The sequence below is a fragment of the Cuculus canorus genome, chromosome 1 (genome assembly GCF_017976375.1).
Source record: "Cuculus canorus isolate bCucCan1 chromosome 1, bCucCan1.pri, whole genome shotgun sequence".
Lineage (NCBI taxonomy): Eukaryota > Metazoa > Chordata > Aves > Cuculiformes > Cuculidae > Cuculus > Cuculus canorus.
Genome location: NC_071401.1, coordinates 25,398,882 through 25,422,383, shown reverse-complemented (window position 1 = coordinate 25,422,383; position 23,502 = coordinate 25,398,882). Strand labels below are relative to the sequence as shown.

Sequence of the window (23,502 nt, the reverse complement as noted above, 5' to 3'; positions counted from 1 at the left end):
GCTGCATAGCTTCTGGATTGGAGTTCTCACACAGCTGACTCGCTTGGTGTGTGTGACAGCAGAATGTGTGTCTCCCTCTGCTTGGCCATGCACTTGTGTGCCTACTTTCACCTCAGGTTAGCTCAAGTTGAGAAAATGTGTCTTCCAGCAAGGAAGAAGAGGTCACACAAAGCTGGCGTCAAACCTTCTCTGCTTTTCCTGTCAATCTGAACATCTGTCTGTCCTTTCCCAGGTAGTCTGTACCTATGTCTGTCCTGTCCCTGCAGCATTCCAGGCTTGTGTGCCTTGGCACTGGGAGAAGGAATTGCAGTCCCTTGTTACGAGTCAGTTGGAGATTCAGTTTGCAGAGGTGGCTTCGTTTAACTGTGGGTTTAGTATGGTACAGTCATAGACTGCAGGGAAATGACACAGCAAGGCGTGAGCCCATGCCTAACGCGGCCTGCAGATGTACGCAGTGATGCGGTGATACATCCTGGTGTTTGTGAAGTCCGATGCTCACCGGTCCTGAGGATCTCAGTCAGGGCATTTCTCAGCTCCCATTTTGCCTGCCTTTCCTCACCACGGGACTCATTGACGTGTGGCTGGAATGTTCACACAACCTCGTAGTCCCTGAGTTTGTAATCTTTATGATGAGACCAGGATCTTACTGGTGTCTCTCAGGACTTTTGGAGACACTTTCTTGCATCCTACCAAAACAGGGCGTCTGGTTTCTGTAATCTCTTGTGTGCTTTCTGCTCTTGAGGTCATTATCTTTAAATTCATGTGATGAGTAAACAGAATCATAAACAGGTCCGAGAGTATCAAGCTTTGTAATATTAATATATTTCATATATAAATGGACTCAAAAATAGGTAGGCAGTAGTAATTTAGACATAGTAGAAAGAATAATAAAATATTTATTATTAATTAACATTACTTAAAGTTTGGGAGGAAGATATTGGGCAAAGAAGAGAGAAGCTGGTTCATGACATAATATGATATTCATCTCTTAAATACCTTAGATACATTGATGGATATAATGATTGACCCATATTACATTACAAACATTTTGTAAACTTTTCTATATTGACAAGTGCTATCAGAATCACCTTGCAGTTCTTTTATTTCACCTTTTCTCTCTGAAGTTTTATTTTGCTTTGTTTCTCTGCAGGATGATGGTCTTCCAGAGAATGAACATCAGCTCTCGGTAGCTGGGAAGATAAAGAAGCATTTCAACACAGGCCCTAAACCGAACAGCACGGCAGCTGGAGTTTCTGTCATAGCAGTAAGCATCTGAAATACACAGCCGAAACACTTAAATATGTGCTCACAACACAGTGTGTGTTTAGAACATGCCACCAAAAGAAACTAGAGAGGGTTAATCTTTAGATAATTCTAGTGTTTAATTTGTATAAATGTAGTTAGACTGGTATTCTGCACAGTTTCTCTATTGATTCTCCTTATAAGTCACATTGTTATTTAACAGCCCTAGGAAATATAATTGTACACACACTTCCACATTTTACCAGAAGATCAGAGGACCTAACTGCAATGCAGGTTCAATAGTTTGAACTATGGGATCATGACATTTTACTTGGCAGCAGAATCATCACATGGATTGAGGCCACACAGAGGTTGTAGCAGAAGGACAGCAGTGCTTTAAAATGGAAATTACTTTAAAATTGTAACCGAAAATCTGTGTGTCAGTCTAAGCATCTCTTCTCTGAAGACATCGAAGAGAGCTATGATTCCTCACAGCTCTCTTCTCTGAAGACATCGAAGAGAGCTATGATGCCTCACAGCTACCTTCTTTGTTGAAATGAGTACAGCCACTTCAGATTTAGCCGAGCAGCAGCATTTCATTGTACTGCCACATGCAAACTGCTTCCCTTTAGGCAGAAGAACTTAATTGGTAAAGATTTAATGGAGCTCCTCGCTGCCTTCTGTCACCTTGCAGTTCCAGTCTAGATATTCCAGGTTAGAACACGTCAAAGCTTCTGAAAAGAAGCTTGGCCAAACTTTTGACCAAGCTTTACTGAGCCATTTTTTCAATGGCATCCTCAGTGCAGCATACATCACATCCCCTAAAGATGAACACGTGTACTAGATATATATGCACACTGAGTACATTCAGTGTATTGTGAGATTATTCGTACTAATGCCATTGAATAGCAACATGCACATCCTTCACATTTTTGATACATCTGCCTGTGTTTGTAAGCTTTTCTTTATTACTCATGGTAATGTTAACGCTCCAAATAGTCACTAAACATAAGTGACACGTTAAACATAACCATTCCCATATCAGATTACACAGTGTACATTCCCAGCTCCCATAAATTGCAGGTGGTGTGACTGCACATGTACACTTTCTTGTACTGTTTCCACTTTCATGTTTCTCAGCTCAGCCCCTCCAGTGGTGAGTTAAATCAGCATGAAGTAAACTCAACTCAGCATATGCAATCTGGCTCACAGGTGTGAACTGTTTGTGCAGCAAAATCAATACTCTCTCAAAGTTGCTTTGTATAAGTACTTAAAATTTCAAGCTGTGCTTCTCATATTTTTTCTTTACTCTTTCCAACCCTGAACGTCCTCAACATGGAAGCAGTTGTTCCTCATGCTTTTCGTAGATTTTCTCAGTCATCAGCTAACATAGTCAGCATTAATTTATTTTCATTTTTAAGCAATAATACTGCAACAGCTCTCCCACAACTAAAACATCACATACCCATTGCTCATCTGAAATGCAGGTATGTTCTGTATAGACTAGCTGAAACTGTGTTCCTTTTGGATGGACTGCCAGCACGCTTGTCCATGAGAATTACTGCTCAGATCCTCCATGCTAATGACTTCAAAGCTAAAAGCAAGAAACGATGCCTCTGTCCTCATCCATCCCTTGCCTCCTTTATGTTTTTAATTTCCCCACCCTCCTTTTTTTTTTTCCCTTTGCCCTGGTTGCTCTGCCAAGGAATTGTTTACAGCAGTTTGACACTTGAGTAATGAAAAAGGCACTGTAGTGAATCTTTCCACTGAAAAACATTATACATCAGAAAAAAATACATATATGTTTAATTATATTCCTAATGGCTTTTATTTATGTTTTAGTGTTTGGAAATTTAACAGATTATTTTTAGTGATCATCTCTGTGAGTGAATATCATACTCTGGCACAATTAATCCTGCAACTTGGCCTATAAAGTAGAAATGTTTGGAATATTTTTACACAATCCAGAGAGTGGTTTGATTAGCTTGTGTCAATTACTTTCTGAAAACTTGGAAGGATGGGGAAGTGTAGACCTCTTTAGTGTTTTGGTAATGTTCCAGAAAGCTAGATAGTTTTGATTTTAAGAAAAAATTACTTCTATTTTCTGCAAAACAAATTTAATAAGTAAAATAAAGTGAAAAGCAAAACAGCAAAGCCTTTAATTGTTGTTTCTGCATTTGAAAGCATACTTAATATATATTTGAAATGCATATCATAAGGGTTATACATTTGGGAATCTACATTTAACTATGCAATCTCAAATAAGTATTATTAACAAAACCTGTTCTACATTTAGAATTTTCAAAGTACATAGAGATGCTGTAACATATTGTTCAGCACTAAAGACCTGTACTGAGTATATTTTCTACAAAAATGCTGTTTTATTGTGCCTGCCTGAATGTTTACTGTAACTTTTTGAGAGAGTGCTTGTGTATATAATATATAGAGGTGCCTTCTATATATTGTATAGCACATCTGTGTCTGTGTGTGCATTTGTGAAGATATGTTAATATGTGCATATATTTATATAGCTTACTTAACAGTATAAAAGTTAATAATTAACATTATTTTGAGTTTTTTACCTCTGTTTATGTACAGAGATAGGTAAACTGTGGTATTTAGTTCTTAATATGTCCTCACACTGGTATGATATATGCCTATTTTCTTTGGTGGTAAGAAGTAACACACCTCAGAGATCTCAAGCAGTATTTATCATATGCACCAATTAAAACTACAATATGAAAACTAAGTTCCTAAAGATATATTTGTGGTCAGCTTGACTGGGAGGAAGTTTGAAGCCATGTGTATTTTATATACGTTAACTGTGGCTACTGCTTTCTTCAGTGATGTCCAAATACAATGTATTCACTCCTTTGGTTTAGACTTATGTCTGCTTTATTGATGTAGTAATCCTCAGTAAAAGTGGTCTCTGACCATTCAGGGCAGAAATGTACAACAAGTTCTCATGCATGTGTCCAGACGTCAAGTTTCTCCACATTTGAAAGGACTGTCAGTTTGGACAAGCCACTATAATGAACATGTTGCTCATGCCTAGCAAAGTAGTTCCTTTGCTAATATAATTCCTTAAAAAAATATTAACTATAGAGGCAAAGAGACTTTTCTGTTGACACATTAATACATCATTAAAAGTTCTACCACCATAACTGTCAGTTGGGAAACATTTCCCTTAAACCAACATAGCTTTGCCAGCACAATTTTAATTGGAGCTTTTAAAACAGCAAGAGAATTAACAAGTCCCTAAAAAACACAGCTTGCTGATGGAAGAGTACATAAGAGAAAGATAACTTTACTTGCCCTGTTCTTAAACTCATCATAGGCATTGACTATGTAGGAGACAGAGACTGGCCTAGTGTCCCTCTGGTCTGTGTCAGGATGGCTGTGTTACTGCTAAGCCTGTGCCAAAATATTTGCAGGATCAGATTTCTCATACAGCTTTCCAATAGGAGCAGTATTTTGTAGTTCTGTGATGCTTTTTATAAAAGATACTGCAGTAAAAGCATAAAATCAGACTTTTATTAAATAGCCTTTTTAAAATCTAGGGGCAGATATTTTTCCTTCAGTTCTCCTGGGCTGTCATGCCATGTTTTTTTCTTTGGCCCCAAAGCAGTATCCTGTGTCTGTACCCTCTGGGCATAAGTGACAGTGGCTAAAGTTACCAAGAGCCAAAATCATTTTTTCAGAATGCTTCTGCTATCCTGAGGTGTGCTGTAATTCCTTGTATGAACCGAGCATTGTTGAATTTATGTTCTTGTCTGAAGTGTAAAAGTTTTGCCTGTGTGTTGTCACTTTTGTGCTTGTATTTTTGCCGTTACTAAGACAGAGGAAAAGACCGATGATAATCTTCTCTTAAGGTTGTATAAGGTCTCTGTCTTGGCAATGGGACTAAGCTTCAGCCGGAGGCTCACAGGAATCAAATAAGACAGCAAAAGAGAAAAGCTGCTCATAAAGTTGATGCAGCTCTCTGCCTCTTGCAAAGTCCCCACTGGGCTGGGGACACAGTGCAGGGACACTGCCTGCAGTCTGCCAAGGGGAATGCAGCAGATGGGTTGTTGCCCTGTGTTCTGCCAATTTTACAATAAAATTGCAAGTTCTCAGTGTCATTTTTAGAGGTGAGATTTCTTGGCTGGTGTGGAAGAGAAGCCAAGTTTAGTCTTTGAGTTTTGCTTGACTTAAGGATGAACCTCTGCCTTGGCTGTCACTTCCCATCTATTGTCTGTGTTGTCCTGGGATCATTGTCCACAATCGGGTTTCTTATGGCGGGATTTCCACACTGACGAAATTGTTTCAAATCCCCTGATTTTCTCTATACGATTTTTTTAGCTATACGATTTTAGGGCAATATTTTTTAACTGCCTTTTAACAAAACATCCCTTGTGTGTGTGTGTTTTATGTGCAGCATACAAGGAAGCCAGTAGATGGCAATAGCAGACCAGCGTGGTTAAACCAGCACAAAATAAGACTCCATGCAATGTTCTCATGGTTTTAAATAGGAAACGTCCTTTAAATAATATTAAATAAGATGAAAGCCGTATTGTTTTAGCAAAATGAAATAAATTATTGAATTCTACAGTTGCAGAGGCGTCTTCAAGAAAAAATTTAAATTTACAGTTAGCTCCTAGCTATCCTTGAAGCGGTTGGTAACTAGAAATGTGTTGAACTGCTTTTCTGAATTTAGAATTAGAAACTGTCATCAGTATTGGAAATATATGCCATGCTCTCATTGAAGCACAGAATGGCCTTTTCTCTTCATAGGGCAAAATGTGAAAATCATCATAACTAACAATTTTAGAGCAGGCAGAGTGTCTCCCTCAAGATATTTTCCCCTAAAATTTTATTTAACTGGGCTAAATGATGTCTCCACTGTCTGTTAGTGCTACACAGAAGGATTAGTGAAAACAATACATTTTCTTTGTTCCTATGCACATGATTCTGCTAATGATAAACTAAACTTAAAAGATCTATACTCCTTAAGTAATATCATGACCGTACTTTCCTGGACACAATGTTAAGTTCATTTCCATTTTGACTTTAATTGGTGCAATTTTAAACCAAATAGTTTTGTACTGTTATCTTTTTGAGCATGAGGTGTATGCTGAAATGATAAGCAATGTTATTCATGGCTCTGAGTAGTCCGACTTTCCAAGGTTAACGCATTTTTAGAAATGAATTACCATGATTGATGGGGTATCAAAACCTGATTCTTTTCATCTTTACACATTCCATGATTATGAAGCAGTCTAATTTAAGCCTTGTGTAGTCTGTCTAGCCTGCTCCTTGTGATGGTTGCACTGCGTTCTTTAAAAATTATTAAACCTCTCAGTTTAATTGCAAAAGATAATTTTCCATTACTCGTATGTGCAACTTAAAAAGGGCACTTCTGTCTTTGGAAGTAACAAGATATTTGTCAGACATTTAAATTAATGCATTATGCACCAAGTAACCTATTTTGCAAACTCCATTTTACTTTTAATAAATTGGCTTCTAATTTAATAAGACCAAATTAGAGTCACTATCTTTTTCTTTTGTTTCTTAGGGTTTTTTTTCTTTTCATTTTCATCTCTGGTACGTAGCTTCAGGATGTTAGATAAGTGCCTTCTGATAGTGAAAACAGTAAATATGCACTAAATAAGGAACAGCTTGTTCTGGAGTCTGAATTCTTTAGCCTAATGTCGATCCACTGAGTTGCCCCATTTCTCTCTGCTCAGCTGGACCACGGGTTTACCATCAAGAGATCAGGGTCTTTGGACTACTACCAACAACCAGGAATGTATTGGATAAGGTATGAGATGGTGCAGCTCCAACAGTCAGTGTTTCCATGGCAACGTGCTGGCAGTCTCCATTAACCAGTTCCTTCAGTGGATAAACATGCTTTTTGATTTGTTATCTGGTCCATATGCTGCTTTATCGGTTTTGTTTTAATCTTGATTGAGATGCCACACCCCCTCATTCCCTTTCTTCACCCATCCCTCACACCCACATTGCCAGCTTTCTCTTCATCGCACATGCTCAGTATCAATTTCCCCTGTAGTTAAAAGGACAGTGTATATAGAAATTCTACTAGATATGCTGAGGTACGCACCCTCCCCCTCCCTATTGCTTGTTAAGGCATCTGCTTCCCCTGCTCTCCTGGTTTGAAACACATGGAGCAGCAACAGGCTCTCAGCATATATTTTCCTCTTTTTCCATGTGAGATGTGGAGCTATATACTGTCATTTTAAACCCACTAAACACAATCCTTACCTTAGATTGAACAATGCATTTATATATCACGGTCCGTAGAAACTCTCCCAAGTTCAATGAAATACAATGCATTGTGTGTGCCGGTAAGCTTGTGTTTCTAACAATGCATTCCTTCTCTTTTCTTTTTAAAACCCTTCTGATACCTCTTTATTTTTGTTTGATTTTTTTAAATACTGCATGAGTCCTTTGAATATATTTTTCTTCATTGTGTAACTGTGCCAGGGTTGTCGTTAGATGGCTTAACCTGTATGATAAAATGGGACTCTGGGCGGGAGGGGGTTGTTCTGGAGTAAGGGCAAGGAGGGATCCAGGTCTGATAGCCCACACGAGACCCATGCACCTTCTCAATCAATCCAGAGCCCTGGAATTTCCATCAAGTGGTTATTTGCTGGCTTTTTTCCCTTATATTGCTCACAAGACCCGCACTTTGATAGCTGGAGAAATTTTTATAGGTTTCTTGTGAAACCTGTGTTTTCTAACACTGCAGTGCTTGAGCCTTTAAAAGCTCATCTCAGATTTGGGAAAAGTCAGCAAATAAACTGCATCAGCAAAACCAGCAGAGACGGTCCCTGCAAGTGTTTCCAGTAAAGTAAAACTCCCACCTCGGGTCAGTTCACTGAGTGCATGGACCAGCAGCACAGCTTCCATTAAACCTAGCAGTTCCCTGAGTGCACACTTAAGTAGGTTCTGATATGGATGTTCTGGGGAAAGAAAAAAAAAAAAAAAGCAAAAAACCAAAAAAAAATCCTGTTTTTCAGGCAAAAAGTAGTTCCCATCCATCATCTGAATGCTGGCTAGCAAGAATTGAGAAACGTTTCCACTCTAAGTACTGAAGTGTGCAGCAGTACCTCTAATTCCAGCCTATCGCACTTGCACTGGAGGCTACAAACCTGCTGTGACCTGCGAGGACATAGCAAAACCTACATGGTCTGTCTTGTCACTGGACATCATGCTTCGCAGGTTCCAGCCCTGTAACGCAACTGAGAGACAGCAGCACAGCATCTGTGCTTTTTGGTTTTGAAGAAGAGGGGAATGGGACCTGAGTGCCCAGTTTTAGGTGTGTGGGATTGACAGAACTAGGGGAATTTTTCTTTTCTGCTTATGATGGCATTTTGTGTCGAGCAGAATTTGGCAAAGGGTTGCAAATTTAATGCCTCCTCTGTAAAACAAGGGAAAGCTCAAGTGAGCTTTATTCATCTTCCTAGAGTTTAATTGCTATCGATGATGAATTTACAATCCTTTTATGCTTTAATATTTTTATTTTACAAAAAAAAAAAAAAGTATGTAATATGTCTTTCCATTTGCTATTTGAACCTTTTAAAACCGCAGCTTCATGAGGAGCAGCCTGCCAGAAACAGGAGACTGGGATAAAAGCAGGCAGCTCTCAGATTGGCCTTGACTCAGTTTAACTGCATAGTCTAGATTTAAAAAAAAAAACAAAAACAAACCCAAACATATGCATTTTGAGGAGACGGTGCGGGAAGACTGTAATTCTGCAACGTGGTAAATAAATAAACGCTATAAAAATAAAAGAAGGCCATTTGACTAAAGCACTGGTAATGGCTGCCGTCAGCATACAAAATGACACATCCCTGAATAATGGTCTGGAGCAGATGGGCGATAATCTCCCTTATTCATCCATAAACTGCTCTGTTTTCCAGCTTGGGGCAGTAACAACAATGTTTATAATTAGTGCTTTCTAAACAGGGCACCTAGTGTGGAAAGGCAAATTGGGAGAGCAGGGTTCCTACGCTTAGATGCTTAATCAGGAAATGCTATACCAGGGAGGACCTCCGAACAAGCACTGCCCTATGTTTGGTCCTCTTTAATCCGAAAGAAACAAGCAACTACTGTAGTGACCAACATTTTAGTCTAAATAAAACCATTTTGTTTTAGCAATTGTTTATTTTTCAGTAGTAACTGTAGGCACAAATGCAAAGCATATGAAAAGGTTCATCAATCCCCGTCTATAAAACAGTTAATTTATCACAGGCTCATGAAAATTAACCTGAATTCACAAGTACGGGGAAAAATGAAAGCAGGTCCCAAGGAAAATGTAATGCTCCCTTTCTTAAACTACTCATTTCTTCACTCCTTTGATCATTTTCGTCTCTAGTTTCCAGCAGTCTTCTAAAATATCTTTTAAATGGCCTTATTTCCTCCTTCAATCAACCAGAAAACCTTTTCCTTTCTCTGCTTAAGAGCCTTTCCTATTCAAAGTGCCACAAAGTCTGAATTTTGGGAGCACTGATTCTGAGTCCTGTTTTATTCCCTTTCAGTAAGATAAGAGCAAAAGTGATGTGACTTTTTCGAGTCACATTGTTGTTTTAAAATACTACAAACCTTATGTGCAGTATTATTTGTTATACCAGCTATGAGATATAATGCCTGGAAAATCTTACAGTGTTCCTTGAATATGAGGAACTGAAAGACCACTGGGGCCAAATCAGTAAAATCATTTGGACACCAAACTGCTGTATGTTTTAAAAGCAGCCTACCTAATGCTGTCAGAACATCAGCCCTCAATCAGAAGCGCAAAAAAAGCCAACACAGTATCAGTAGGAAATGAAAGCTCGAGGTCCCAGTTAACCCCCACCAAGTCTGGGCTGTCCAAAGGCTGGCAGAGTGGTGTTGTGGTAGCCAGGAAAGCCAGCTTTGGTGCAGGTGGGTAAGGCCATGGTGCAATCACATCTTCATTCACCCCAAATTACCGCTGTCAACTCAAGTCTGAGATAAGAGAGATCATCCATCTCTGGGCAGAGGTACTATGTTTGGGATTTCTTTTTTTTTTTTTTTTCCCTCCTAAATCAGCCCATTCTCTTTGTAAAAGGCTTAAAGCCGATGCATTCAACTTTTACAACTTCCCTTCTACTGGAACTTAGCAACAAGGACCACGAAAAATCCAAATGGCACCTACATCATCCTTCAGAAATATAACTGATATATTTACTTTCTTGTAAGGAACTTTTCTTTAAAATCTGCTTAACTAAGACTTTTAACGGATTGTGTGATTCAAGTTTTTGGCTTTCTTGTAACTGAGCCAGAATATTAAGAGTGAAATTTTTTCAAACCTCCTCTGTAGCCTCAAGTGTTATAGTGTCCAGTCCATAGCCTTCTTCAGCTGCATTAGCTGTTTGTTCTAATGGCAGCACATTTTGGAGGCCATACTTTGCATAACTTACCAGAGTTTTCTTCAACTCTGAATTTCTTTACTTATTCTGGTTTGTGTCTGAATCTTAACGTTATTTTAATCTGCTTCCAACTGAACGGTCTGAATTTTCTCACTTCTCTGGGCTGATTCAGAATATCAGAAGAGCCAGAGTGGGTGCATCTAACAAAATATTAGTAGAAAATATTAATATATATGGTATTATATGTAAGAATAGTATAAAATGTTAGCGTTATGTTATTTTCACATATCCACATATCCATTTAAAACTAAAGGAGCAAAATAGAACCCAGGAAATGTATGGGAAAGTCATTAATCATCTTATCTATGTAACGACAGCAGCAAGGACATGAGTTACACTGGATGCTTAATGAAATTGTCAATCCAGTCAATATTGAATTCATAAAATACTGGATTTTTAAAATACAGTTCTCACTGTCACAGTTAAAAAAGTAACTGATTCGGTTATTTCAAAACCTATAGTTCCATACTCTCTGTTTGGTTCCTAATTCCCATTACTATGCGTCAGTCCAGTTACTTACACCTGCCCCAAGTAGATACAGTACAATACACTTTCAAATCAAGAGTTAGAACCAAACGTCTTCACAACTGGACAAGGAAGTTGGGAATCAGGTTTGCTCTCTGTGAAGGGCCAATTTTAGTGCTGTAAAATCCTCTGTAAACTGAATATTGATAAAAACAGGCAAACATCTAAACTTATTTAAAATCTCTTCTCCTGTTCTTTGACTAAGAAAACCACAACTGATTTACAAACTATAAATAAAATTCACCCATGCAAGCAACTTGGCACTAAGTCTTTTCCATGTGTAATTGAAACCAGCTGAGGAATTGTGTCTCTAAAAACAGAGGATATTGAAGAGTAAACACAAACTTAAATATGGCAATTTGAGTTCAGTACTTATGTGTGTAGAATACTTGTCTTTGTATTCACTCGCCAATACAGTACAAAGCATACGTCAAATTGATTTGGTTTTCTTTCTTTTTTTTACTTTCATTTTAGCTAAATTCCATGCCAGAAGTTACATGGTGTGCAAAAAGCACTGGGCTTTTGTATTTGGAGGTCTAGGTTCAAATCCACTCGATTAATTTGTCCCCTCGATGTGGTCATTTGCACGTCTCCAAATCACCGTGTAACTTGACTTAGTTATGGCTTGTGCCTAAGGGGCTAACAATAACGTGTGTCTTTCACTCCTGGACTGAGGTGCATTGCTAAGTTTGAAGTAGTCTCCAAAAAATGTTGTGAATCATGAATCAATCACGCACATATATATATATACACATATATATATAAAGAAATTATATATATATGTAACCTGAGAAACCCATGGAAAAAATAAAAAAGGTCAGACTGAAGGGCTGCCTGGCTCGTGCCATGAGCATTGTTTAATGGTCACTTTTTCATTAGCGAAACCTACCGTTACATATCTCAACGTATCAAGGTCACTAGCCAGAAGCTTAAGGAAATAAGATAAAAATATCTAGGTGTGAATGTTTCAATACATGCATATACATACTTGTATATAAAAGAATGCACATGAAGAAAAATACCGGTGTTTCAAGGTGTTTGTCCATGTAATTCCACGCACTAAACAAAGCATCATGAAAATTGCCAACAAATTGCAAATATGCTCCGGCAGAATGAAAGCAAGTGAAGGGAAGGGTTTCTTAGATTAATGCGTGAACAGCTGCATCCCCAATTCAGTCTCCTGGCTGGTATGAATAATGGATGGGCTAAGAGGCAAAATGCACAATAATGTTCTTTTATTAATGAAATGAATGTATATCTATATTTGGTGCCCAACAGTAAATTAAGACAAGTGAAAAGAAAAACAGGCACTGCTTGCATTCATAAAACACAGTTACTTCAATCCAATAATTACTGACCCAACAGAAAATATCACCCCACGGCTAAAATAAGGTGCTTCCCACTGCAAATCCAACATATCTATCTCAGCAGTTGTAGTTTTTTGAATGTCTGTTCATAAACACAGAGTTCAATGTTTTCCAAGAATAAAGAATTTGTATGGCCTGGGAATTCTGCAACATCAAAACATAGAAATTGGGAAGAAGACACTCCCTGTGGCAAAATCCTAGAAAAATGTACCTTAGTATATAGGTGACAGAAACAATGATCTTAAAATAATGCTCCATTAATTCTAATCAAATGCATTTCCAAAAATGGCTTGTTAACCATTTGGTACCAGGCATCAGGATTACTAAATGTTGATGCAAAATACATTAGTGCTTAATGAAGTGCTTCAGACCCGTCAGCACTAAACTATTAGAGGCAATCCACTTATCTGCTGCTGGATAAGAAGCTCTACATTTCCTCATATGGATTGTAAGAGGACAGACGCATATCTTAAATAAGAATGCTGTCCTTACATTTTAGTTGCCATTACTATCATACAGTGCTCAAAGTTCTCATTCTCTCACCTCGAGTCGGGAAAAAAAAAAAAAGTCAAAATGTGATAATGAAAATCTGGGATTTGCAGCCCTGTGAACCATCAGTGCACCTCAGATCCTCTTATTATTTATTGAAAGAGTAGCTTAAGGTAGAAATACCCTGGAAATCCATAATGGAGTGGTTCATGCACTGACACACCATACAGCTGAGTAGCAGATGAAATAATAAATCTATTAAACCAAGGCAATGTGTACAAAAGGCCTTTGGTACAAAAGCACTAATAATAATGAAAAAGCTCATTTTTTTAATATGTCCACATGCAGAAGAGGATACAGTAGGTGATAACTGCACTTACAAAATGCATGCAGTCTTTACTCATATGCGTCTTACAACTCCCCACAGTATTCCAAAGCGTTAATCTATCATATTTTGAAATTCTTTAGAGGTAAAAAATAACCATGACCTCATTGAATGAAAACTTGCATTTGGACGGAGTGGCCGTATCACCTGGCAATGTAATGGACGCTAGAAATGCAAGACCTACGTGTAACATTGGGCAGAATAAGTCTGATCTTGCAAATTCTGTAGAGTTTGTGAGTGCTCTGTGGCTGGAGGTAACCCATTTTGTGGTTCTGACATGTTAAACACAAAATGATAGGATATTTTTGTGTATTTTTGCTTTCAGTAGATAAATACTCCCTTCTTTGGCTCTCTGAGACTTTGTACATTTTTATTCGATAAGCTCTTTGTGTGAGAAAGGCTCTGAATGCCTCTCAGCCCAGGAGAGTAACCACAATAATGCCCCTGGAGTCTACAAGCATGCCTATATAAAGGCCAATTAGATCAAATTCAAGGGAGTCTTGGGATAAAAAAATGTAAAGGAAAACATATTCTTGAAATATCTCAGGAAGTTTCAGAGGGGTTAGGAAGCCAGAAATATTCGGTCATACAATCTACAGCATAAGGTGCTGGATTAGGTGGAATGATCAGGTTATTTTGCTTAATATTTTTGATTAACAAGGTAGAAGGTGCCTTTATGTATATGTAAACAAATATATTTAAACATAAGCCCCCAAGGGTTTCCCTAAAATAGTAGACAAGTAGTATCTTGGAGTTTATTTTTTAAAATAATTTTCAGAATTATGTCCTGATATTTATTTATCCACCTAGTTTTTCAATGTCTTTATTTTTTTCATTTTAAAAAATGCAATATCCTAGGCTAAATTTCAAAAAGAATCTTTTATTCAAGAGTATTCACTTCTGTGTAATTTATCTAATTTCAAATACCTTCAGTTTACATGTACATTTACCATTCTTACATAGCAGGTTTTTAAAATAAATTTTGAATTAATATTTTTAATAATTTTTTTTTATATATAGTCAATCAGATATTGTTTAACTTTCTCAGAGGAGAGTTTCTGTTACCACAGAATGATGAGATGGCTTAAACTTTAAATAAATGCTTATTCTCTGTAAGCATGAAAATCTTTTCACCAGGAATCTGTATTTTCTAAATTGATAATATATGCCATTCTTTTCAATTTTCACACAGAATAACTTACTGCATGCAGTATATTCACTGTGTATAAACAACCTAGGTATTCTGCTTCACATTAAAAATATAAAAAACAATTGGTTCAAGGCTAAGAAATGTAGAAGGCATGGGAAGTAATAATTAGAGCTCTTAATTGAAAGATTAGCAGTAAACAGAAATTATCAGCAGGTGAGAAGTGTTGGATTTTGAAGCAATTATTTAAAATACGTGGATGAACTTATGGAAGTTAATTATTTTACCCCTTTAACGCAGTGCTATGTAGGTTCTAGACACAAAAATAACAGTTCAGCAATTTAGACTAACTAAATCCATTTGCTATAATAGCTCCACACTCTTGTCCATCTTTCTGCCTCTATTGCATCATTATTGAATGCTGATTGCATTATTTTAAGGCAAGGATTGCTATAATGCTGTTCTGCACTGGTATGATGGATTTAGTTTTCATTTTCTTCTCAAAAATATGTTGGCTATAAATACATCTCTGCTCTCCTATGAGGCTCACACTATAACAGGTAAATTTTCTAGATAAATCAGTCATGTATATCTCGAGAGAAAACAATAAATCCTTTGAAGCAGAATAACCTTTTGGCTGCATTCTTTTAAATGGAGATTTTCGTACTAGGGACAAATTTTACAAGCCTTAGCAGTTAAACCTATTCCGTTCTCAAAGTTATCTTTGCCTCCAGTGCCATAATCAGATGTTTGTTTGCATTTTGTATGTCGTCTTACTAGCCACCTGCCTTCTCTGGTTTGCTTTTTTCCAAAAAATATCATGGGCTGTTTTTTAAGAAGGCAGCCCCGTTTCAGAGGGCAGTTGTGTGTCAAAGTGCTCTTGCTGAATCAAGGCCATCCTGTTGAACTTGTAATTTTACAGTGATTTCAGGGACTGCAGTCTAATGCCCTGTAATCAACAAAACAGAAATACCTAATCTTGTGCTTGAAATCAATGGCCAGAGTTGACCTGCCCTTACATAGGTTGAAGTTTCCCCTTGTAAATGTGCCAGACAAAGGAGAAGAAAGGGTGTGGCTAGAAGTCACAGCCATCTTAATAAGACTTGCATTCTCAACAGTTGACAGAAACTAATCAAAATATAAAGCCCATCAAGTAAACATTCTTCTTTCCCATTTCTAGATACTCTAGATAAACCTAGATAAAATTATCAGAGTATTCAATTCAATAGACCTCGGTTAACAGCAGGAGACAGAGTGGTCAAGCTAAACGGGTCTTTCATTCAAAGCTCTTCAGTGTTCTCCCTAAGAACATCCATTGAGTGGCATGAGGTGTCAGAGAGAGCTGGGTTAGCTCCCTTCAGTGTTTGTTTTTCCTCTCTTGTCTGACAAGTTCATCACAATCCATCTTTGTTAGCTGACTGCACTGACTTGAACACGGGTGAGTATGTATCAGCCCTCATTAGGTCAAATCAAAGACAAGCGTACATCTCTGCCTTGCCTGTAGACACAGATTTATACTTTGAGAAGGGTAGGGGGAAGGTCAGTTGGTATTTGGCTGGAAATCTGAATCTATTAAAGTATGAAATTAATAGCATCCAGAAGTAGAACATATGGCATCCATATATATGGTACTGTATCTGCTTGATGATGTCATGCTACCTGTTAAGGTTTGGGAAATGCACTTTTTAAAGCATTTAGCTATGTTGTGGGCTAAACCTGTCAGACCTGACTGAGATAGAACAGGTTTAATTTGGTCTGAACATTTATTATCCCTGCTATTTGCAGGCCACGTAAAAACTCATGGTTTTCATTAGCTTTGCATTTCACACACAGCCTAATTTCATTTATTCTTATTTTATGCCCCTGCCAGACCACCGCTCTTGATAAGGAGAGGCAGGTTTTCCGACGAAGACGCAACCAGGATGTGAGGGGACGTTATAAGGCACAACAAGCTCCACCTGAACTCAACTCCGAATCGGAAGACTATTCACCAAGTTCATCCGAGACTGTTCGCTCACCTAACTCACCCTTTTAATAAAACACTTTTACTCAAAAGTTTTGGCTTTAACCCTTTGAGACCCTGAAAATCCTTCGTACTTATGTGAAGTTATTACAGCTGTTCTGTCCAGCAGTAAATGCTGGGATGGTAAAACACAAAAGGGTGCTCACAGAATATTTGTAAGAATAATTTCCTAATTGATTGAAATACTTGTTCTCTTGTTTAGATTGCAACTTGCTGCTAATACTATCCTCAAAGGGTTAAGGCTATTTTGCTTTTTTATTTAAAGATAGAAGCAGTGAATGTTTTCATCAGTGAAGCTAGGAACTGCAGTATGTAATTTTAGCACATGTTAACCCTCTGAGTAAACAATCAACTTAAATCTTGACAACCCACATTAGGGCTTTATTCTGGCTTTTTTGCTTTTATGCGCACATATCTTTTATAGTACCCTAACGTTTCTTGCCTGTGTCTGGCCAAGAAAATATCCAACACACTATTGCTTAGGGGTTAGAAATATAGGCTTTAAAAATGAAAATAATATTAAGCAAACAGTGTCTTCTACAGCAGCTCATTCTAAACCTGCATCATGCTTCCATATGGAACGACTGTTGTAGGAGGACATTATGCAAGTTAAATGGGACATTCAGTTTAGAGCAGCCTCATAGTTTACAGAAGATGACATGATGATGGCCACAAATGGTTGCTTCCATGTCGTTTGCTGCTAATGACAATGCAGAATCTTCGGAAATGGCTCGAGGACACGTTGTGTCATTTAATGGTACATAACAATCTAGTTGAGAAGTTCCTGGTTCCTTTGCCTCACATTCAGAATTGTACGGGCATCCTCTGAGCTTGACCTGATTATTCCAGGAGAGTCATTTTTTAAGACAAACATTGATGAGAATTACCTTTAAAATAGCTAAAATATTTCTAAATTGGGGAAAATACAAGTCATTTAATATATATGTAAAGCTTAAACTGAATTAGCAAAAGTTTTTTCATACAATGGAGAAACTAAAAATGATTCACCAGTTCTATTTGTAATATTTAATAAACTGGACATTTACATGGAGTGTACATATTTCTGGTTTGTTAAAACCTCAGCACAGCATTGTAGCATTTCATTTAACAATTATCCTAAAGTGGACTTCGATGGAAATATTACACTTTGTAGACTTTTGCTTCAGATGTGATAATTTTAAAGAAAAAATATTATAAAATCACTTTGGAACTTCCAAAATCCTATTCTAAAATAAAGAACAAGATTATGTAATTTATACTTTCTTTTACTACTCATATAAAATATAAGTTTTTTTTTCTCTAAAGTTAAAATTTTCTCACAGTGTTTTCAGCAAGTCATATTAATGTGATTTCTTCTCTGTTCTTTCTCCCTTTTTCTTTCACTTCATACAGCTAGAAATATTAATATGTTGCCCAAAAGGATACGTAGACTTTCTGATCTCACTGGGAAGTATAAATGCTTTGTAGAGGAACATGGAAAGTTGCCCACAGTGCCATTTCCATTCTGAGTTGTGTATGGTTATAGAACTGTCGCTATGAGCAGTGTAGCTGCAGCTTGTTGGAGCTAGTGTAATGCTCTTTTGCATTTCTGGTTGGAAGCATCAGTTGACTGGTATTCCAAGAAGCATTTAAATTGTTTTGTTTCTCCATCCTTTAAAATGCATCTTTCATTGTCTCAGTCATGAAAATTTATATATTAAAAGCTCTGAAGATTTCAAATACAGGAATTTCATCTTGTGAGTCTTCACACAAGTGGTACAAGTATTTCATACAGAATGCAGTTAATTTCGCTCAATCTTAATAATCTAGAAGTGGGACATTTGGTCAAAACTAGATCTCCAGGATCTCTTGGTAATACAGAGAGACGAGCGTTTCCAGGTTTGATTAATCTCATCTGTTATGGACATGCATTTTTAGGCAGGACTCATGCTTCTATTCACCCATTGTTCTCACTCTGTTGACTATAGAAAGAACTGTGTGAGATCAAGAGTTTAGTAGAAAGAATCTCACCCTAAGCCATAACAACACTCATCTGTCCATGGACGAAGGTCTTTGCACAGCCTTAGCCACTGTGTTTGCAGATTTTAGGGTTTCAGAGGGGGCTACATCTGTGGCAGATCCTTGATCATGCCCATCCAACCTAGATTCACAGCAGAGAGCAGACTCTTGGTAGATAGGACACAGCCGGCACCATTGTGATGTTAAAGGCTGTAGTTTGATGGGATTTGGATAGTGCAGGGATTATTTTTCCATGGGACCAAGCCCTCAGCCAAGGTAAATCCCCACTTGCCACGTACCTACATCCATTTACGGTAGATGAGGATCTGGCACATGTTTTTTCGGCATTGCCCTTCCCACATCACATCAAAACCTTCTCTTATAAGAGATACAAAACAAACAAGTGTCCATTAATACCTCATGCTTCTTGACTATTGAGAAAATTTGGCAGTCTTAAAGCAAAGGCTGATGTTAATTCTTCTTAATTAGGGAGGGAAGTCAAGGAAAAAAAGTTTCTCTTTATGCATGAGAAATATTATTCAAAACCCATCTGGGGTTTTCCTGTCACCTTTGCTTTGCATTGGAATACAGGGTTCTCATTAAAATAAGATGTTTGGCTCCCTCATCTTACACCATCTTGTACTACTTAAAATGTATGTATAAATAATCCTATATCCCGAAATCCCTACTCATCCCTAATGTCTTCTACGTTTTTGATCTTTGGTTCATGTTTTATGAACATAACTATAAAAATATTTATTTTAAGTTATTTTTAGATCTATGAGAGATTTGGTTTCAAATTGCTGATAGCCTCTTTTCAGGCTTCAAGGAAAGGTATCTAAATATTTAAACTATTTTAAAAGTGGTTTCCATGATGGTTTTAAATATATCCATATATATTTTTAAATATAACCATATATATGTATGGTTTAATGGAAATAATAATTGTTCAGGCTTGTTTGGCAGCGACTGTCTCTTTTCTTGTCTAACCTCTGAATTCCTGGGGGTAAGTGAAGACAGAATATATGGCCTAAAAATACTTGAAACATCAGTGAAAAAAAGAAATCAAAGATAACAGACTATTTCTAATGTGATAATCTGGGAGAGCACATAGCACACTGTGGCTGTTTTACTGTAATATATACCAGTCCTCCTCACTTCTTTCTTCATTTCCCTTTTGAATCATTGCATCCTATTGGTGCTAAATGTGACAAGAATTTTTTTTTAATGCTTATTACATATACAAGGCCAACTTCATCCCACCAAGCCTATGTAGTTAGCTGAGGTGGATGGCAGTCACGGTGGGCACCGTCTATCACCAAGGAGATGGAGAGAAGCACTTCGAAAGAGTGATAAAGGTCATCTAATATTTGGTCTCTGGAGATGCCTGTTGGTCTGATCTTAGTATTCACAGAAGAGTGTAACAGGGTCACCTCCAGCTTAATTCCTCTCAGTTAAATTTAAGTGGGGATAATATGGACTCCAGTCTAAGTGCAATATTCTAGTGAATTTACATGCAGTAAGCAAACTTTGATGTGAAAATGTGGTGGTGATAGCAGAGGATTAGTTAAATAGTACTGAGCTGAGCATTCTCTCATCTAGATGTATCCATCTAAGAGTTAAGCATCTAATCTGGGGCAATCGTCTCAGTTTACTTTACAGTTGCTGGAGACTGGCTTCTCTAGTGCATAATTAAAATCCTAGGATGGATGATTCACTCACTAGATAAGGTACCTAGCCCAAATATATTTAGAACATGATTTATTAAGTCATGACAAATAAATTAATACTTCTGTAAGTTACAATTTTCATAGCATTTATGTACAAAAAATCCAGAATTGTATGGTTCTACTCAGAGGGTTAACAGAAAAGCACTAGGCATGCTGAGTACATTGGTGTATCCAAACTGCTTTGCTTTTTTAGCCAGTGTTTGCTGATTTTTTCAGAAAATTCTTGAAAATTTTCAAGTTTGAAATAATTTAAGTGTTGTTGTTTAAGGAATTTCTATAACCAAATTAACCTTATTTTTAGCTTAACTTATCACAGGAATAATATGTATCATTGATGCAGTGTAAGTCTGTAGTTATCAATTTTATTAATTACACAAGTGATTCCAGAAATCTCTCTTTTTTTAAGTACTTAATATAGAGCTTACAATGGTGGCATAGGTGACTGAGACTGTCTTTCTTATTGGTAAACAAACATTGTAATTTCAAGGAAGTCCTAAGAATCAGCTTTTCAGTTTGGTAGTGTACTAGTTAGGGGAAAACTATCTCATGACATGCATTGTGTAAATCATCTTTGTAGATGAAGATTGTTCATATTAATGAACACATTCTTTTTCCTTGACATTGTAGCATAAACTGTTTACTTGTTAATGAACAACCAATACATTAATTTGCTTCAGACTGTTAGAGGGGAAAGTGAGATTCCAGTCATTGATAATGTTATTGCTTTACAGTAGCCCTCATCTAATTTAAATGTGGTGCATACTACAATAAGGAAAGCCAAACCTGTGAATAAACTCCTGAAAAAGCCTGGTGAGTCTTTATTCAGTTGGGTGCTTGCATACAGCAGCATGTGACAGCAGGAAAGCTTTCACAAATTGTCAGAATGAAAGCGATATATCCACAAATAAGAGCTAAATTGCAATCCTTCCCCTATAGGGCATATATGTTTAAAAAGAAACAAAAATAAAGAAAAAGAAAAGAAAAATTGGCTCAGAGGTTTGCAGTGCTACTATATTACCACAGGGCAAGTACATTAAATCATTGTTATTTGCTAGCCTGGGGTGTGTGTTAGAAAATGGCATCTTTTTTATTTAGTTTAGATTGTGGGCAGCGAGAGCTTTCCTAATATTATTGCAGTTCCTGCTAGTGCTGCTGTGGCTAAGGCTGTGTTAGTATTTCCATTATAAACTCTTAGTCTCAAAGGTTTTTAATTTGATCGTAAAAATTTGCTTCAGGCTGAAACTTGGCATACAATTTTTCAGTTCGGAGTGATTCTTTTCCTAAAATACGAAGGAAATCAGCTTGACCTTTTCGACATTTATTTTCTAAGCGTACACAAACATGCACACACACACACACACAAATGGGAGCGGCTTCAATAAAGGCCATTTTATGGAGCTCATTTCAGATGTGTTACATTTTTAGATGTGTCTCGCAAGTCTTAACTACAAAGGTGACAGCTCAGAACTTTTTGAAAACCAGGGAAAAAACTCAGAGAAAACTTCATCAAGAACAAAAATGTTCCACATGTGGGAGAGTTTTATTTCGACATGACAAGCATTTAAAGTTTGCACAGTAATGGGTATATATATATGCCCTGCTGAATGCTCGCATAATTCCTAAACCCATTAATTTAAGTCAATCCATGTAGCAAATGCTAAATGTGAATATGCTGAATTTCCCTGTAAGACTGGGAGAAGAAGCAATTTTGTCTTGTGTTTTAGACTTTTATCATGGGCAAAGCTGATGTTACACCAACCCAAAGGGTCCACGAAGATAAGAATCAAAGAAATATGTTTCTCTTAAGGGGAAAATATTGCCTGACTAAGACAGGGTTGAAAGCTCACACTGAATAAGAGAGGTATTAAAAGCAGTTTAAAAAGCATAGGTATGGAATCATTTGAAAACTATAAAAGTGTGAGGGAGCCACGCATTGTAAAGAATCCATGTGTGGATCCAATCAGCTGCTAATCTGGAGCAAATTTACAGCTACAAACAGGCATAATTAATATACAAATCAAACACACCCAGCGGCAGATGGAATTGAAATCCTAGTTCTTTCAGCAAACATAATGCAGACCTCTTCCTCTTAAATTCACTAAATGAGACCGTGTGTAGCTGTTTGAAGTAGTGTTACGTAGAGGCTAGTGGGGAAATTAAGTGTTTAAATAAAATGATTGTAAATTAAATTTTTTTTTAATATCGGTTCTGCAACATGCTTCTACCTTAATAGGTCCTTTTGGGAAATTATAGCTTTCAAAAAGTGATGTCTATGCATTTTATACTTGTCTGCATATATACTTGGATCGCCCATGCCAAACAGCTTCAGTAAGAACTGAGTTGCCCTTTTAAGGCTTCATATTAACTGCAGTTTTTGCAGGTGTGTCCAGAGGAAGGAACAAAACATCCTAGAAACAGAGTTTATGCAATGACACACTTGTAATGGAGATGTCTTCCTAATCCTTCTTAGTGACTGACTTAAGTCATGAAACACAGAGCTGAGTAATTTCCAAAACTGCTCAGCCTTCTGAAGTGGGTTGGGAAGGGACACTGGACAGAGGTGTGCCATTTCTTGACATCCACTTGCCTGCATACTCAGCTAAACCTACAGAATGGTCTAGCTGCACATTTTGTCAAGACATGGGTAACAATCAGGTTGGGGAAAATAACTGTTTCTGCTAAATGACAGAGCTAGAGAAAAGTATATAGGCAGAAATTATCTATAACAAATTTATAGTGGCATTTGGAAAATGATTCCAAACAATCGATCAAACAGATTTTAGATGATTTTTTTCCCTTTTTTCAATGGAACCATTGGAGCCAAGAAATTCCAACTGATTTTCAAGTGGAACTTGATCTGTTGATGAGAAACTTTCTTCTGGAGGTGTTTCTGATATGTCCTAGTATGTGTTTCCTGTTGTAGGAAGGCATTGGACTCAGAAGCCTGGAAGATACTTTGTATTTGTGTGTTCCTAACAGATTTTAAAGCTGGTGATTAGAGTTATTCACACAGATCTAATTTCGAGGTCTGGAGGAAAAAAAAAGCAAGGATGAAAGCCTATCTTACTGTCAAGAAGAGCTGGCATTACTACTGTGACTGTTACTGCTGCTACTACTACTGCCACCACCATTATCATTTAGAAG

The 23,502-nt window shown here is 37.2% G+C and overlaps 1 protein-coding gene across 4 annotated transcripts in view; it reads left to right on the top strand.

The window, feature by feature from the left end:
* Positions 1-22,372, top strand: part of DCLK1 (doublecortin like kinase 1) — a 262,831-nt gene extending 240,459 nt beyond the window's left edge. For 2 of the 4 annotated variants that reach the window (XM_054068059.1, XM_054068042.1), the window contains exons 16-17: positions 1,151-1,264; positions 16,478-22,364. In XM_054068059.1, coding sequence (XP_053924034.1) covers positions 1,151-1,264; positions 16,478-16,642 — 279 coding nt within the window. In that variant the 3' untranslated portion in view covers positions 16,643-22,364. Of the gene's footprint in view, positions 1-1,150; positions 1,265-6,968; positions 7,043-16,477 lie in introns of all 4 variants that reach the window. The other 2 variants (XM_054068052.1, XM_009568683.2) reach the window with 2 other exon arrangements.
* The last annotated feature ends 1,130 nt before the right edge of the window (positions 22,373-23,502 follow it).